The sequence below is a fragment of the Hyposmocoma kahamanoa genome, unplaced genomic scaffold (assembly GCF_003589595.1).
Source record: "Hyposmocoma kahamanoa isolate Upper Pololo Valley unplaced genomic scaffold, ASM358959v1 80, whole genome shotgun sequence".
In the NCBI taxonomy this organism is placed as follows: domain Eukaryota; kingdom Metazoa; phylum Arthropoda; class Insecta; order Lepidoptera; family Cosmopterigidae; genus Hyposmocoma; species Hyposmocoma kahamanoa.
Window position 1 is genome coordinate 8,841,752 of NW_020654051.1, and position 19,976 is coordinate 8,861,727.

The 19,976-nt window shown below is 35.1% G+C and overlaps 1 protein-coding gene across 2 annotated transcripts; it reads right to left on the reverse strand.

Annotated features, from left to right (window-relative positions):
- Positions 1-5,665: 5,665 nt before the first annotated feature.
- Positions 5,666-18,270, reverse strand: LOC113233813 (mitochondrial glycine transporter B-like). Of its 2 annotated transcripts, none has more exons than XM_026469023.1 (6): positions 18,153-18,270; positions 14,300-14,433; positions 12,617-12,883; positions 11,210-11,385; positions 9,836-10,005; positions 5,666-6,174 (listed from the first exon to the last, which is right to left on the reverse strand). In XM_026469023.1, the coding sequence occupies exons 1-6, from the start codon at positions 18,249-18,251 to the stop codon at positions 6,055-6,057; spliced, it is 966 nt and encodes a 321-aa protein (XP_026324808.1). In that variant the 5' UTR covers positions 18,252-18,270; the 3' UTR covers positions 5,666-6,054. The 2 variants fall into 2 exon arrangements, with proteins under 2 accessions (XP_026324808.1, XP_026324809.1); XM_026469024.1 differs by lacking the exon at positions 18,153-18,270 and adding an exon at positions 14,657-15,304.
- Positions 18,271-19,976: the final 1,706 nt, after the last annotated feature.

Below are 19,976 nucleotides of genomic sequence, written 5' to 3' on the forward strand. Positions count from 1 at the left end.
GCCGGGCTCTAGTTAAATTGTAAATTATATGTGTATATAATGTAGAAATTATGTAATATACAATAGTTTTGTTACACACGCTTGTTTTCTTGACTAATTTTACTGCCAGTGATGCATGACTGTGCTATTGTAGATCAGTTTTCAATTTTGTGTCTAAGAGGATGGTTAAAGGCTGCCTCCACCGGTCCGTGATTTTACAGATTTCCTGGCATGCACGACGAGCACCGACAGACACATACCACAAAACAATAAATACAGTAGAAGTGGTTATTTAGCGTTCGTCCCGTGCCAATTATAGGTCTCTGAGGGTCGTATTCCAGAACTGTACTCACTGCTCAAATTCACGCACTGGAAATACGACCCTAATGGCAAGGACTTGAGTATGATTTCTAGTGCTTTGAATCATACTCAAGTCCTGACCTGAGCATTGAGTAGAGTTCTAGAATACGACCCTATAAGACCTATCTTTTTTTTTTTTTTTTTTTATTATTATTTTATTATTATTTTATTATTAACATATTACCCGTAGTGCTATTTCATACCATCGGAAAGTATTAATTTTAATAAATTTTCAATTTTCTGTTTATAGATATTTTTTTTGTTACAAGAAACGAAATTAAAGCTTATGGTCGCTTTTTGTTTGGATTGATTGAAATTTCAATGTAATGTCAAAATGTCATAACTTGTCGAAATGTATCATATACATATAACGTCTGATTTATATATGTCAACATACATGTCCTTTAGTTTCCATAGTTTAAGTTTTTTTATTATTAATAGTTTTGGCTTGGATAAAAAGTCCTTTGAACCATGTCTTCGTTTCATTATGTTTCTGTAAATATGGCCGCCACAAAGAGCATAGGCAATTTGAGGCGATGTGCTTGGATTGACTCGGGATTCCTTAGAACGGGTCAGTACGGGTATTTTAGTTCGAGATTCGTATAATTTCGCGTTTTAATCTTCGATTAAGGCACAATAGCACTATCCTATTCCACTTTAAACTAGATTTCACAAAATAATTGAAAGTCAAAATAAAAACGACACTTTTCCCTCCAAAAGGCCCAAAGCGAATCCCCATACTCTAAGCAGAGAACAAAAAGTAAAAAGAACAGACACTCTCCGCCCCTCCCTAGCTTTTGATACCGCACCACGCCCCGCTCATTGCCGGTCACTTTGACTGAACGACAACAAGGCTTCCTACGAGCCGTTTTCACGCGAAGACGGCTTTGATATTTGAATATAGTTTTCATTGATTCAATACGAAACTTGTACGTTAATATAAAACGTTATTTTACGTTACTATTTATAATGGTCGTGAATAGTGCTGTGTACGGCTGTTTATCATCATTTTCCGAAAGATGAAATGAAGTAGGTAAGTAAAAAAACTTATGTCTGAGACTCATTCAGTTATTGTTTTCTTCATTTATTTACTGCAGAGTATGTACTTGGTACTTGGTGTAACGGGCTGGTGTCCGCAACTCGACGTCAAGGCGCCTATTTTGCGTGTATAATGTACATATGAAAAAAACAGATTTATTATATCAATATAATGAGGCGCCGTGACGTCGTGAGCTAGCCAGTAGACAAGGGTTCTCGAATTTTCAATTCATATTGCCGATAAATATTACGTAAGTAGCGAATATACCTAATTATTAACTAAATAATGATGATCAACTTGGACACGCAATTTCAAATACCTTATTTAAAAGTACATGTCCAAAATATAACATTTTAAGTGCTTTTAATGTATTTTTTAAATAAATCTTCAATATTACTCTAGTTAGTGAGTTAATGAAAAATATGATATTATATCGATATAAATACATAATAGACATGTGTAATTATTAGGATTCTGGATTCTATTAATAGAATCATAGATATTAGATTCGCGTTAGCATTTTCGCTTTGTTGCCACTCTGATCACGTAACGTAATAAGGTACCTGCGGGTAACAAGTGCCACCGTCTAACAAGGGCCACGATTACAAAAACAATCTTCTAACGTTCCTTATGGATACTATTTACGCACACATGTAAAGGACCAATAGGAAACTTACTGCGCGCAGGTGCGTCATCACGCGATCCGCCATCTTGTCAGTAGCCACGAATCCGTCGAAGTAGTAGGTGTCTGTCACTGCGCAGTATAATTTTCTCCACAATAATCGTCAATTTTTGTGTAAAATACACAACTTTTTATAAAGTTTTCTAGTTTAAAGTTAAGATTAGACAATCGTGTCGACTAATAAAGTTAACTTTAATAATTTTATTAATATTTATATATTTTTTTATACAAACGTATGAAAATACGATCAAAGTGAAATAAGGGCCACATACGAGGCGAGTAAATAGGCCGGCCCTTATTAGACGTTCGGATTATCAAGCATTTTAAAAATAAGCAAGTGTGTATTATAATTGTTTAAACTATTGATTCAATTGCAGAGTAACTAAAAGGAGGATTATGTTAACCTACTAATGTTTGTATTTTTTCCGTATATCTCGAATGACTGATCAGATTTTGGTTTATGATAGAATATTAATTAGTATAGCGAGTATCATTCTAGACATGACAGTAAATTTTACCAGTCGGACAAATTGTGTGAAATATACACGCAGTCGAATTTTCAGTGCAGTAGTATATTCAGACTTCATTAACTTGTTATCCTTTCCCATCCTTACAAAATTTGTTGGCAACAAAACTAACTACTAAATAAACGTGTACTTTTTCTATACGTTCATTGAAATAGGATGTCATTAGGAACATAAGTATAATAAGGGCCACAAATTCATTGAAAAAAATAAATGTTTCTTTGTTTCTGTCAAAGACGTACATATAATATAGAGTTACGAATACTTTCTTTAAATATGTGTTCATTTTGTGGGTACTAAGTTAATTAATACTTTTTTATACAATTTTTTGTTACCTCAGTTTAAAATGGCCCACTTTTGATTTTCCTCTTATTTAAAATGGGTTGAAAGTGTGATTCAATGCCAAATGATAATTAAAGCTAGCCTGAACTAGAAAATATTGTGTTTATGATAGTTAATATTTAAAAAATTTACTTATGATTATGGTCTTTATTAAACAACCTAGGTTTAATAATGTGGCCATTATTTAAAAAAGGAGGCAAGGATTTAAAAAAAGACTTAATATTGAAGACGAAATGTGGGTGATATCAAAAACAATATTCTTTTCGTGATCTTAATAAAGTAAATATTCATCTAATGCATTGTTTTTTATTCGTATTCCATAATTAAACAAAATATTTAGTTTTGAATTAAGGTGGCCCATGTTTACCGCAAGTACCTTAGTGCAAGAAAGTGATGGGTAACCCTGCCACTTCACGCACACATTTGCACATGTGCAGACTTATATAATAGTTGCTGTGTAGCAATATAATATATAGATATTATATTTGCTGTATGTAGTAGTAGTAGGTAAATGATTTTCGACTGTTGTATGGAGAGTCCGGGGTGTGGTCTAAGTATTGAATGGTATTGAACTCTTAACGATATGCCAACAGCCAATGATATTATAACAGCCAACAGGGTAGTTTAAATCATATTAACAATTAAGAATTTCTTATTTCTTTTAAAATTTGAAACTACTTTTTTTTATTGGTCATCAATATGAAGGTTTTGTAGTGTTTCGAATCAAGAATGTATGAGTTTTGGCGGCATCGGTTCTGATAGTAATTGAGGATTAAGGGACTTCCATTCTTTTTTTTTCTTCCGTGCCGTATTATTAGGTACCGACTCTGCGTTTTCGTATAATTTAAAAATCTTAGTTTTACTTTGTAGTAGTTAAGCTTTTATGGTACTTTTTACCTTACCTGTATATTATCATAATTGACCAATTACAGAGTGACAACCCGTCGCTGCACAACGATTCTGTTAATTTTTCTCTATATATTGGTGCTCCGCTACGGACGCGTCTGCGTTATCACGGATGAGGTAATCGCCAAAATCACAGGTGGCGGAAAACTGTTTTTCGAGAGATTCCATATAAACATGAAACATACTTTTAAATACTGATACTTTCTGTTCTTTCTAGCCGTTCTCAACCATATCAGTGTAGGTCTCCTTCAGTTTCTGCCACTTCTCTCGGTTCTGTGCCGTCTGTATCCAATTCAACCCCGCCAATTTCTTTATGTTATCCTTCCAACATGTCTTTCGAGCAACGTGACCCCGTGCACCGCCGCTTAACTTTCATAACGCGTATGGTGACATCTGCGACTATGCTTTCCTATTTGAGCCACATATTTGTTTGCGGTCTTTAAGTGTAATTCCTACCGGTTTCCTATCCAATGGTCTAAATTGTCTTTTGTCTTTTAGTACCTAGGTTTCGGCCCCAAATATTAATACTAGCAGGATACACTGGTCGAATATTATTGCTTTTTGTTCCGCCATTTTAAAAGCAAACTCCAGCTTTGAGTATGTTGCCCACGTCAAATGTTAATTTATTTGAGCAGATTTTCTTTATCGACGTGAGAGATGTCGCTCGAATAGCGAATAAAATATATATATATATATATATATACCCAGGGATGGAGACCTGATTATTTGAGATACAGGTTTCCCTAGTTCAGGGACCAGCCTCCTCCACAACCAGATTATATTTTGGTGTTATGTAAAGCATCTATATTATTTTTACATGCACTGTATATATAAGAGCGAAAACAGGCCACACGGCCGTTGTTGCATCGGCGTCGCGACGTCGTTGCGTTGTATATAAATCAGAACGACATGCTACATGACGCGTCGAAACGGCTCACGGCGATGAAACGCGTGCGCATCGGACAAGGTGCCAGTAGACGCAGCGGGGAGGGGCGTTGCTGTGGGTAAGTGGCGTTACGTAAGACGCCGCATTGTTCGTTGGCACTCGGTGCGTGGAAATCAAAACGTTGCAACGACGCAACGCACCGGCAGCTCTCGTGTGGCATCGCTCTAACGCGACGGGGCGCGTCTATTGTCGTAACTAGTGAATAGGTAAAAGAATGAAAAAACATATTGAAAAATATATACTTTATTTAACAAAACAATATCACAATAATCATGTAATCCTAATATAAAATAATTAATATACATATAATCTCAACAAAAAAGCTTGATTAATTTATTATTTAGCTATGTATTAAAATATCAACATTTCTACATAATTATGTTCAATATTGAGCAACTACAAGAGTATACACAAAAGCGACAAATTAGTATAGACTAGCTTTTAAGTCAGATTTAACTCAAAAGCTATTCGTCGACTTTACAAATATATACTAGGTTTTGGCTCTGTGCGAAACTCTACCATAGCTGTAATAGGCGATTCGCCATTTTGACACTTCTGTCAAACTTTGTTGTGAAATACAGAAAAAAGCGACGACATACACCAAATTAAACGTTAACGCTCAGTTGCACAAACATCCATTTGCTTCATTAAGTAACACACTGTCTGCTGCTATCAAGTTTTGCTTTGATAAAACAAAGTACAGTATTAAAGAGACAATAAATTTAAAGAACGTTTCTGCAACTCGCCGTTTGTCGCTTTTTTTTTTTGGGGCTGTGTTACTCCGACTGGATATGCACTGAGCCAAAGCCTATAAACACTAAAAAATAAACTAAAGCGATATTATTGGGATAGATAAAATAAGGAACAGTACACCACGCTCGCTTCTCACTTCTCAAATGGCAAGACAGTTAAAGCTATGCTTGATTATATAGCATATCTCTTTGTCATAAACCGTTTCAATATTGTAAAATGTAATCAATACACTTTTTGACAACATTTTCTATCGGATAAAACATATTTATTATACACACATATATAATTTTATAAAAATAGGTGGCTATGTGCCACAGTCAGACTATCACTTTTTAGACTACAAATTTGAAGACTATGCATTGAGTTAAGGTACAATTTTCAAGTGCGGCCCGTACATTTACACCATAGATCTTTCTATCTCTCTCTTAGGTTGTTCATGCCATCTCTTTCACACATGCACTATCAACCTAAGCTCTGTGGCAGTTCGAAAATTCGTTCAAATAATTTTCTTAATTACTGCTAATCATTTTAAGCCAATAGATCGAGTTATTTCTTCGAAGACAGTCCAAGCCATAGCTGCCATCAGGGTGCGTCTGAGCATGCGCGGCACAGCGCCTTTGAAGTAACCCCTGAAGCCGTAAGTCTGTAAAGAGGAGAAAATAACTTTAGACTTTATTGATAAAACATTACGACGTTGTATTATTTATATTCGGGGGTAATTCCGATAAACTATGAATTTTATTCTTAAATATTCATAGGTATGAATGTGCTAAGTCTAATGCACAATATCGAAAGTCGCAACATCGATGGTCTTTGTATCGAAAACGTTACGTCGATTGGTCGTTACGAGGAAAGTTTGTTAAATCGACGGTACGCCATATGACGGCCCCTAGATCGGCCACATCGACAGGACACTATATCGAAAATCTATATATCGATGCAGCTAAAAGTTTAAAAAGATCAACTGTGTGTGAGTGGCCTCTATAATAGTTGGTCATATTTGATGTAGATTTCTAAAATTATTTTGTATTCAATAAAATAAATAGCGCACCCCTCATGGAAGAATGGCATAAGTGGAGTTAAGTCAAAAACGTTTATTGCTCCATTAGATACAGAAAAATATAACTCACATCCTCACCAATTCTTGTAACTCTATCGACTAATATTGTAGATTGAGTTACAACAATTGGAGAGGTAGTCGGTTATATTTTTCACTACGTAATGGAGCTATAAACACTTTTAGAGGTAACTCCACTTATGCCATTCTTCCATGAGGAGTGCGATTTTAGTTTGCGAATGTAAATGTAGAATCCTTGATCTCCAAATTTTTATGAGAGTCTTATCACAGAGTGCATAGGTATAAAAAACAGCAAGTCATTTGAATTAAGTTTATTTTTACCGGCTGATAAACATCAGTCAGTAAATACACTTATGAAACTAGACCTTTCCAACCTTTAATCTGACACGAGTCAATATCGAAAGACAAATATATCTTAATTGCTACAATAAGTTCAATACAATCAATGCGTCGCGTTGCTTCTTACAAACAAACTAAGAAAACCTTGAAAGTGCAATTGAGTAGTTTGTCGGTAAAAACATAATAATACTTATAGGTCTGTGTTTCCTTTATTTTCTTAAGGTCCATAAGGTCTGTGTACAGCATCGACTATGTAACCAGAAATAGAGACGAAATGTCATTTAATTTGTTTGAAAACTATTCTGCCAAATCATTACGGTGACAACATCGCTCCGATTGGCCAGCCCGAATTCGAAACAATTGATGGGTGTCGACAAAATTGTTTCACTTCAAATCGTTATAATTAAATGTTTTACTGTTTTTCCCACACCACCGAATAGAACAGCCCCCCATTGTTAGAGATAATATCTTTATTACAATAAATACAGAATATTTTTGGAATATACGGAGACGTACATACAGGTCACCTTTCTAATTTGTGATATAAGCGCAAACGAGACTTGATATTTAAAAGTGATATAAGGCCCATTTGCCTGATGAGTTGCCAGGGATTGGTGGCCCTTACTTCGTCTCTGTTTCTGGTTATATATTCGATGTTGTAAAGTGTCAAGAGACTGTCAGTCAAGCTTGTCACTTAGACGGCCCAAAATCCAAAAATCAAACGTGACTGTTGTTATCAGGTTGCTAATAAATAAATACTGAAAAAGTTATTTTAATCATGATGGTTTTATTTATATGAACTCGTGTCATCGCGTGAACATACTTGAACTTTTATAGTTAATCTTCAAAATAGAAAATGCAACAGATCATGGCCCAACAGATAAAAAACTACTTAAAAAGAATCTCTTTTTTAAGTTATCGCCTATTTATTTGAGCCTGTTCTACTACCATACAGCCTTATGTTAAGACTCCGCACAGAAATAAATCCAGATATATTTCTGTGATTCTCCTTTCAATGACAAATTCACAGAAATTATGGAACTTAAGCGGCATTGTGACAAACAATCACGACTTACAGATATGTCATTTTGTGGGCAATCTACAAAGTTTTCGATGTAAATACGCTTCATTTTCTGTATATACTTTTTTATTTAAAAACCTTGAACGGCAAAAATAACTAACAGGCATTTTTATTTTGAGACGACGGTCAAACTATTGTTTAATAAAGGCCGATTTTAAATTACGATGAGACAGTCCAAAGACCCATGTTCAAGTTTGATGTGTTCTTGACTATACTACAGTAGAAAACGCAGAAGTATTCTAGACTTGTAAGAAAAGTATCCTTCAATACTTTTGTTAATTCTTTTCCTAGTCTAAAAACATTTGAACAAAAGGATTAACGTTCCATGGTTTTTTTTTGTTTTATAGTAATTACGTACTAGTTATAGCAGAGCGAGACGTCCTGATACAAGTATTTTCATACTTAAAAGAAGGTCTCAACCTTGTAAGCAATTTTGTTAATATTTGAGACGAATTAAAGTTTTTTATATGGTGTTTTACGTTAAATGAAACAACAAAATTGCCCAAAGCTAAAAAACTTTTGAAACCATAATAATATACGGCCAATTAGGTAAACAGAATTTATACTATTTTCTCAATAATTGGAAACTAGATAGGTTCCATTCCATTAATATAGTCGGCTAAGGTTCATTCCTAGTATTTCCAACTTCCTGTCGCAATGGCCGTATGTCGTAGCCGCGCGAGTTTAATCAGATTCTTAATTACTAAATAAATAATCGGGACCGCAGCCGCACGAGTTCAAATTACAGTTTAATTAAGCACTCAGAATACGCGTGCCTGATAAATTGCGCTCTTCGTAAAGACCTTTTTAACCTGTGCCCCCCCGAGTCATGAATACATGACTTACTTGATAATGATTATCAATTTCAAAGAGACATACGATGAAAAACATTTCTAACACCGCATTGGACTCAATGTGGTTTTATTTCTTACAAACTGGTGCCCGCGACTTGGTCTGCGTAGAGTAAGTCTTCGAGTAGCCTACTCAACTGGTTCGCCATACAGACTTTCATCTCCTATTTCAGCCACCTTAAGAGTTATTTTTGTGACAAAAAGTAGCCTACGTCCTTCTCTTAGTTCCCATCTCTCTCTATAACCAAATTCATCGTTATTGGCTCAGCGGTTTACTCGTGAAAACGCAACAGACAGAGTTACTTTCGTATTTATATGACAAGTTTAAATTTAAAAATATGTGTACAATAATGTTACAAACTTGCGAAGCAAATGTCTGTGTTAACTTGTCAACAATTTGGACTAAGATGAGCGATTCCGCGCGGATGCTTGGTTTTTAGCTTTTTGTCTACCAAATAGAAAATATGGGTACTTAGTTGTCGGTACTTACGATTCGTACCACATAGGAAAACAGTGGTCGACGTGGGATAAAACCAATAAAAATGTATCAGTGACCTTCCTTTCACAAAGAGGGTAGGACTAGTAAGTTACTATTGACCCCCGGAATTTAATACCATGATTGGTCGTAGTTTGTACAAATTCTGCGCTGTTAATTTAATGTACATTTAGCAAAATAAGGCATTTTTCCACGATTTTCTAGATTTTGCGCTAAATAATTAACACAACCATAACGAACAAAGCGTAAATGGTGGACCGAGCTCAAGTATGCGGAACTCCGCGTACTATTGGCACACGTGTCACACTCACTAAGCCTTTATACTGTATTTTATTGTTGTGTAATTTTGTCAATGGAAAAAATGTTATTTTCAATTCTGCAACAGCGCCAAATTCAAGCCAGTCTAGCCAGCGATCTTTACGTCAGTCATTCTTAGGATTTCTGTACAAGTTTTCTTACCTGATGTACGTATACAGCAGCGCTGAAAGTATTGGGGAACTTGTCAGGGTATAGCTGCATTTTGGTCTTGAGCACATCGGCTGGGTGGGTAGCCAATGATGCCAAGATTCCAGCCATCACACCGCACGAGAAGTGGATGAGGCTGCCAGCACCTGCAGATTGTAGCCATTCTGTGGAAGAAAATGAAGGTTTTATTTGTAATGCGTAGAGTTGAAAGTATTTATTAGCATGGATGAATCACGAGATTAATGTCTTAAACCAATACTAGCAATGCAAAACACACTCTTAATACATTGTGCTAAGAGTGTCTTATTAATTTAAGGACTGGTTTAAGACAAACTTTAGTTTAGTGCAAGTGGGCATGAAGGTCAGTTTGTATTGAAATTTATTTTATCTGCGTTATGCTTTAAATAAACGGCAGCGACAGCGCATGTATTCTTGCTTAGCATCTTTTAAAGCTGTGTTGAAGATGGAATACGTCGTCTGTTAGGGCGCGTTCTCATTATGTCCTAACGTTTATTTAATCGTTGAACGACTGTCGTGTCTAGCTGTTCCCACTAGATAGTGACGACAATTTATCGGCTCACGGCGACCGCATTGTCGTTCCACGACAGATTCGTTTAAAGCTATTAGCTATTATTATTAGCTACTATAGCGATTATCTGTCGTAACATTTTTATAGTGACGTTTTATTTATCGTCAGACGACTGTCGTTCTAGCTCTTCCTATTGTCACGACAGCCTGTCGTCGTAACGTCAAAAAAGTCGTGAACGATCGAATCGTGTTGTGATACGTGTGAATAACTTCATTTAAATTTAAAAGCCACGACACTTTAAACTGCACGATCATCAGTCGTCACGACATAATTCTAAAATACCCTTACGTGTATTTTGAGTTTCCTTTCCGCATTAGATAAAAAATATCATTTAATGATAGTCGAAATTTGTTGTTTATGACAACAAAAATTTATAACGTCAATACGTAACGTCAGTAAATATTTTAAACGTTCTTATCACATTGTGTGTATCATTCGTATGTTGATAATTAAGTAATGATAATATCCAACAATACATTCATATCTTTTAGAGTAGAAAGTTCTAGCAGTCATTTGTTTGTTCAAATAGGAATACGTTGTAAGTTATTGTTGATGTTATTGCGTACACAGCTCAAGGAAGCCCATAAAAAACATCAAATGTTCCATACTTCAAAAATAAAAAGTATGGTAAACCCTTACTTGAAAACTTTCAAAACTAAATTATACGTCAATAAAAAACACATGCGATGCGATAAAGCGTCCTATATTAAAAAAATTCAAACAAAAGTTGGTAACCCTTATTTCAAGATTTAAAAGGAAATTAATAAATCGAATCTCACCTTTAGGCACTGCCTGCTTAGTCTGCGTATAGAACATAAGATACAGTCCCGAGAAAGGCGCGTCCCGAGCGAGAGTAGGCCCAAGTCCGCACGAGAGGCCCCGGATGCCCTCAGTTTTGTAAATTGCACGCAACGCGCCGCTCAAACTGTTGTATTTATACACGCCTGATTCGTACCTGTAAATATCATATCATTTTACAAGCACTGTATATAATACAGTTACGTCATTTAGCATAAAAATTATTAAAAAGATCTATACAAACGTTATACGTTACTATGTATTCTACTCTAATAACAATTTGGATGTTCAATCAAGGGCGATCAGTTAGCATTGAACTTAAATTTCAACAAGTTTAAAAATAATATTGTCAATTTTTAAGTAGTAAGTACCAGAGCTAACATACCTACTTAGTTAACAATTACAAAAAATCTAAATGAACCAATACAAGAGTGAAAGCTTACAAAACATACAATTAAACATAATCCTTATTTGTAATTCAAAGTGACATTAAATCAATGAATCTATCATCTAGGTAAGTGTCATAGGTTCAGAGGTGATGATGACAGCGTTGTTGAATGACTTACATGTTTAAAGTAAGTACGCACTTACAGTAATTCAATATGAAACGTATTTGTTTTTATATGGACATTGTAGCGAATTAATGAATCTAAACATTTTTATGAATATATTTCGTTTCAAAGAATTGCAAGGTAAAAGTTTTGTAAGTAAAAATGTCGATTATAGAAATTGACCACTTAACAGAGAACTTTAGCATTGGGAAATATGTACGTTTCGCCGTGATATCTTTAGTGTTTTTTTTCGCAGCAGATAATACCGCAATTTTGTGTTAGGTACTCACCATACTTATCGACACGGAATCGCATTAAGCAGATCAGAAAAGGCTTTATGGTTACGTAATAAGACGGGAAAGGACGCTGTGCGTTTCGCGTCAGCGGTCCGAGCGGAAGCGAAACCTGCAATAGGTATCTGTTTTGCTCTTACGGCAAGGACATGAAGCTTTTTCGGATTCAAGCCGATTCCGTGTGAATAAGTATGATGACTCCTTTATGAAGAAAATTATAATAACAACTTTATTTAGACACGCTTAGCCAATTTAAGAAAAAAAGTTCTACTTTCAATATAAATTATCCGATAAACTGGTTGTGTTTTATGTTGGAATAAAAAGAAAAAGAATCGTGATGTAGAGATGTCTCTAGGGAAAAAATTCTTGTCATTTCACATTTCTATTCGATACACATAATATAGATGTACATTTATATATACACGTGCGAAAAGATTCTGTATGTTTGAACCCAAAAAGAGTTTCGGTTTCTAGTATGAAATTCGCTATAAAGTAATGGTATGAATACAAGGTATATTACATATAAATATAGAACTGCTCTTACCTAGTCTTAATAACAGTTATAGGAATAAGCGCGACACCGCTCATAGTTCTAGCCACAACACCAAGAGCGACTGCCTCCAAAGCGCTTAGATCCTGGTTCCTTGACTTGCCAATCTTAGCCTTAAGCCAATGTAGTGAGGAGAAGTACAATCCCACACCAGGTACGCAGCGAGCGATCGAAGGTACCATACCACGCCATAGTCCCACTATGTGTTCTTGGCGTACGATGTTTGTAAATATCGTTATCATACCGGGTTGAATACGGCCGCTGAAAAAAAAATTGTACTTAATACATGTTTGTTTACAGTTTACATGAGTAGAAAAAAAATTCGTGCTGCGAAGATTTGATATACATGTGTGGTTTGCTAGTACATTGGTTTATCTGCTTAGATTATATTATTATTAAATGTTTTATTGATGTATTGTTTTTCCAATGTGGGTGACGATGTTCAATAGTGATCAAAGCCCCTAAATAAATGTAATGAATAAATAGTAAGTTATGATAAAAAATGTTTCTACGACATACTTAAATAGGAATTAAACATAAGATCCAGTGTTTCGGAAAGTGTTCTGTGTAAACTTGTTTGTCATTTGTTACTCTCATAGACTTCGTTCACACCATATCCACAATTATGCCTACTACGTCTACGACAATTGTGTTTCTCGTTACAAAAATTTTAAAATTTCTACAAGTTAAATTTTATTTAAATACATTTACTAAGCAACAAGTTTCTTTAGTTAAAATAAACTATGAATTTTTTTGAAATTTACTAACATATATAACGGGAATAAACGCGATTAAACATTTTAATAGGTATTGCACACCCGCCTATTATCCTGCCAAAAAAACTATGAATTAGTTTAATTAAGCCGCCCAAAAACTAACCAAAGAATTTACAAAAAGATATGTAATTAAATTAAGTAAATAAACACAATTTTACATTACAACAGGTTTCAAGTGTATCAACATTTTATTTATAAGGTAAGGCTGAATGTATTCAAAAGTCTGCCTTTTTATGACTCAATATATTTGAACAACTTTTAAACTTTTTAAACCAATAACAAATCAATCATAATAATAAAATAATAAATTCACAATTATACCTAAGCACCTAATAGTTACAAAGTAAACACCTAGATAACAAACGCTCGAACTTCATTATTATCTTGTTGCTTGCCAAGAGTTTGAAATTTCGATAATGACGTCATGAACACGTTCCCATACTGATAAAGTTATCGGTTCTGTCTGTCTGCGTGTGAAGAAGCAAATGATACAAATTAGGTACCTATATCTACACATACGTGTCTACCTACGGGCTTTAAAATTTAAGCGACATCGCACGAAGTTAGGCTTGCAGGGCGACTAACGTATCGCAGTAAAAAGTAAAAAATAACTGGGTACTATAAGTAGAAAGTTCAATAACCTAAATCAAAAAAACCTAGATAACTACTGCAAAAATAATGTATGAAGTAGAGTTAATGCTTTAGGTACCTATAGGAAATGCGAACCCGAGTATTGCCTGTTGAATGACGTCATTTCAATATTCGCTTTCTGTTTAGAATATTTTATATTTACCACATGCACAATAGGACCTACGAGACGCAGAGGTGCAGGAATTAGCCCGTTACATATTAACATACCGTACTTGTAATAAAATATTAAATAAACGGAATATTAACTTACCCGACGGTCGCCGCAAGTACATTTTGGCTAGGATTCTGAAGCCTTGTCTTCACTAAATCCAGAGGTTGGAATAGTATAGTGCTGAAGGTACCCGAAAAGGAGCCGGCGAGGAACGCCTTGAAGACGGGATGATACTGCAATAATAAACAATTGTTGGAACATTTGACAAGCGATACACTTTGAACTCTGCTCAGACAAGTTGAGAAAGAATTTATCACCGATAGACCATTGAGTTACGTACCTACCTACCTACATTATTTCTTTATAATCTTAATTTGCGTAAAGGTCTAGTTCTTAGTGAATATTTCAATTTCATTAAGTACATAGGCGTAAAGAATTTCATTTAGTATAACTTACATTAGCCACAATATCCATTCTGAACAATCTAATCTGTAGATTGCATAGAAATCACTGTCGTCAGGTGATATCTTTGGGGTAAACGCCAAACTTGTAGTATTCGAAATGGTACAGCCAGTGGCAATAAATGTATTTCAGCAGAAAAAATTTCAGAAAATCGTATCCGAGTAGTCGGAATAATAGATGGGATTTACACGGAACAAGAGAACAATGGTCATTTTTGGGGCCACGTTGCTTTTGTGATAGTAATGCATGTATGCAGCTGCCAGAATGAATTTTAAAAATAAAATGAGGCTCCTCGTATGTAACTTGATACAGCGCTTGAAGAGTCCAGAAGCACAAACACTGATTTTAATTGGGAGACAGGAAAACACAATTAACGAATTTAGCCATCAGGGATAAAGAAAACAAAGTCTGTAAATATTGTAAGCTGCACAGAACAATATATATAGTAGACAAACTTTGCCGAGACGTGTGCACGGTAAGGCGCTTGGTTACATACTGAGGGCAATAAATTGGTGTGAGGCGTAGTCATAAGTAATATATACCAGACGTTATCAGGGGTAGACGAGGTGGAAGGGCGACCTTTGCAACCCCGGATAAGGCGTATCTGTGTCTCGCTTGGGGGTAATGGGTGTGATAAGGGCACCGCAAGGGGCCTTATTATCAAAAAACTACAAAGTTTAATTAAGGGTGACATAAACGGGAAAACAAATTTAATCTATAATTCGATTATAAATAATTATCAAGAATTACAAGGACAACAGAATGTTCATACCATACACTTTATCAGTGTTTTTGCATTGAAAGAGGAGTTAATTTTATTTATTCATTTATTTATTTAGCTTACCAACGTCTGTGCACAATATTACTTATTATATCTTATCATACCTATACAAGCGATGTACCTAATTGCCACAAACACTTTATAGGTAAACACAACATGCACTAAAAAATAACTATATGTACGTATATAATATAATGGTCATTTATTATTTCATAATATGACAATGCAAATTGTTAAAATGCATTTAAATTTCCCTCCCAGTTCAGTTCTCCTCTGCCTTAAAGGCCGTCTGGAAGACGGAAGATTCGTTATCAGCGATAAACCCACTTTTGCCCACACTATTTCCAAGTAGTCTATATACTGTTTTTGTTTTTTTTTAGTGTGAGGTGTGTGCGTGTGTGCGTGTGTGTGTGTGTGTGTGTGTGTGTGCGTGTGTGTGCGCGTGCGTGCGTGCGTGCGTGCGTGCGTGCGTGCGTGTGTGTGTGTATGTTCATAATAATTATTGTAAAGTAGAATACCTGTTCATTATTGAATGTCACATAACATGTTGAAGTTATAATCAATTACCTAGCAACCCTATCAATTGTGGCAGATAAGAAGTAAAGATCATAATAGGTACCTATGCTATTATTTGATTTGTACTTTTCCTTAACAAATTGCTTGATAAGCATGTTTGTGGATAACACCGCTAATACCTACTTATTTTTTATTTATAATTATTTCTTTTAAAATATTTTGTAATAAAAAAATCATAGGAATAACCAATTAATCACATCATAAATAAAAATAAAAGAAATGTGATGGTTACTGAGTTGCTTTGGTAACTGTAACTAGGAGTTAAATCATCACTACCTACGAAAAATAATGTGCCCTACTTGGCTATCTTTAAACTAACTTGCAATTGCCTCTGTGGCCGAATCGTTACCATACTGGTCTGCCACGCAGAGATCTCGAGTTCAATTCTTGGGCCGGGAAAAATATTTGTATGGCCTAATTTTCGCTTTTGGGTGTAATTTGTCTTTGTCTATGTGTGTTTCCATGGCACACGCGACACAGGCTTTCCCTAGTGCGGGCTAAAAGTGTGTGCGTTATTTAACAAAGAAATAGATTCCTAACAAATGGCGCTCCGGCTAAAACGTCGTTAAAAACCAAACACAAAGACACGACAACAAGCACATAGAAAAATTCGTGAGGTCCGCTGATTCATTCCGTGGCTTAATTGGTATAACGTCTGGTACGGTACGCTAGAAGACGTCGGTTCGAATCGGGCCGGATCGAAGGAATTTTTTCTGAGTGTTCGATCTTTGTATTAATAATTATAACAAAGTTAAAACTTTTAAGTGAAAATTTACTGAAATTTGTACTTTCAAAAGTCTAACAATATTTAAAAAATGCTAAATTTATGGATCTATTACTCTACATTGCTTCGGAATACTCGCTATACTACATGCTTTTTTTAGTTTAAGTGCAAAATGTAGGACACTATATAAAACTAAATACAGAAAACAATGTTCAGTAATTTCAGTAAAAATTACTGAACATTGTTGTTGTTTCTAGGCTTTTCTATGATAATATTTTATTGATAAAAGTCTTTTAATATCTTCTTTATTATCTAACTCAGTCTGGATTATAAAAAACAAACATAATAATTTTCGATTATATACATTATAATTGCAGAAATGTACATTTATATTATATAATATTGTAGGAGTGTACATTTTAAAATACAAAATGTGGAAAAATTAAAATAGGTTTTGCTTGATTTCTAAATATGTACCTGTAACAAGATTTAGAGGCCAACAAGTTCGCCTTCGCAAGTCAGGGAAAGCTTTTTGTAGCAATTTTAACCCGTCACATACCCTAGACTCACAATTTATAAATTAATTTACAATTTTTTTTATTATTTCTTACCAAAATCGTTACAGATACTGGTTGTATCTTGGATGCGGGATGGGTTAATCAACTTCCAACTTATGTTGCTATGTCACTACATATTTTTATATTGGGACAAGAGTTTAAATAACTTTATGCCTATTTACTAATGTTTAGTCATTTCTTATTGACAACCTCGGTGACTTAAGGGTTTACATTGAGGGCACTGGATGCACAGGTCCAGGACAGGACAGGTTGTAGTTTGTTCAATTCCCGGTAGGATTAATATGGGAAATGAGCTTTTCTAAATTGGTTCAGGTCTGGGTGCTCTGGGAAGTGTCTCAAAGTGAATTTTGTTGCTGTGGTGATACAAGGTGGTAGAGTACAAGGATTTCCCCGGTTTGAGACCAGGCAATTGGTGTGGTTGTCTAGCACATATTTATTTTTATTATATTATGACTTGACACTTCAAACTGACTGTTTATACTCCTGTTCCAAAAAAAATTATAAATAAAACTAAACACACCTGCAGAACAGATTCCATTTTCAAAGTAAATAATCACAATCGAAAATCAATATTATAACACTGCAATAAATCGCGTTAACGTCACACGATAACAAATGACTGTAGTTTTAGAAGCCCGCAGTAGGAATGTTGCTTTATCAATGATAAACTTGTAAAAATATATGGCGTCACGAGAGTTAAAGTTGCAGCAGAATTTACATAGAATATAAAGACGACGAGACTCGGGCACATGATAAGGTCACCGAGGGCATTCTTATCTTGAAACAAACAACCCGCAGGGGGCCTTTTACGTCCATACTTATTCTACTTACTTCATTATCTTTAGAGCTTTTGAGGTCAACTGGAGCTGTGGTATCAATCGCCCATCCATTGGATAACACTCTGATCGATTCTGACGTACCCGTAGTCATATTTTCTATTCATAAAACGCAATGTTTACTTACATCCATCGTCTACTACATAATTCTTTGACGCATTTCTGTGTTTCTAACGCAACTGTCGTATTTATGCGCAACAACATTACTTATTGTTTATGTATAACAATTTTATCTCACGTTTTAATTATAGTTTTCCATGTTGTTATCAATTGATAATCTCTAAAGGGAAAACATTAACATTTCGTAAATGTCAAAGAAAACGAATAAATAGGTATATGTAATTTATAAGCTATAATATCATTTAATGTAACATATTCACCAATCAAGTAGAAGGCGTTTAGAGAATACCAATTATCATACGTGTTTTCGAAATAAAAAACAAATTTACGAATTTTCTTTTGCAAAAATTGACATAATGACATTGACATATTTTCCGCGTTCGTTTCATAGTGATTATCACGGTACTGAAAAGTTTAATAAAAAATAGCAATTTTTTCGGCCTATTCCACTAGTCCCTACCATCCGCGCTGGTGGGGACAAGTGGATTTTTTTCCACTCTTCCCTACCATACCGTCACTGGAAACTAAATTCCACTTATCCCTACCCAACCGTTTCTATTAATAAATACAGTCGTATTTATTACCTGCTAAGGGCGCCTTCAAATTAGACGCAGATAGAAGCACTGCAGTGGCGCGTCTGTGGCGTGGCAGGCGTGCCACTACTAAATTTTCAAACAATACAAAAGTCTGAAATAAGTAATCATTCTAATAATAAAATAATAATATGACATTTTAAGGTTTCTTAGGGTGACGGGCGCAGTGGTAATGCATCTCAGACCTTTAGCACTGCAACTATTAAGAATAGGCGTTGTCGCTTACCACCAGGCGCACGACTTGTTCGTCCGGTTGCTTGATATCATACAAATTTAACTACTTCGGATAAACGATAATAATAATAATATTTCCAAAAATAGCCCAACATTAATGTTCCCGTTCACCAGCTGCATATAGGTATATATCTTGTACGATTTTGTCCCGGATTATGCATTTTCGTTCCATTTTCTTAATGGCGGCCACGGAGCTTGAGCCAGTGTCACTATTATTATAAAAATCAAACATAAAAATGGCGAAGTCGCCAAAACTTCAGGTTCATATTAACTGTTACATGTTTCTTCATTATTTTATCGTGACTCGGTCAATAAAGAAATCTTAAACCCACCAGCTACAACTTTGACTTACAAATATAAGTCAATAAGCTACAATTATCTATGAAAAAATGTTACTGTGAATAATAATTAGATATTTTTGTCAAAACTGTACTATACACGTCAAAATACTTTATTGGGTTCGGGTCGTATTCTAGAACTCTACTCAATGCTCAAGTCAGGATTGCACTGGAAACACAAGCACTGGAAATACGACCCTAACAGCAGGAACTTGAGTATGATTTCGAGTGCTTTCAACCATACTCAAATCCTGACTTGAGCATTTAGTAGAGTTCTAGAATATGACTCTCAGGGTCGTATTCTAGAACTCTACTCAATGCTCAAGTTAGGATTGCACTGGAAACACAAGCACTGGAAATACGACCCTAACGGCAGGGACTTTAGTATGATTTTGAGTGCTTTAAACCATACTCAAATCCTGACTTGAGCATTGAGTAGAGTTCTAGAATACGACCCTCAGGGTCGTATTCCAGATCTCTACTCAATGCTCAAGTCAGGATTTGAGCAGACTTGAGTATGATTTCAAGCACTGG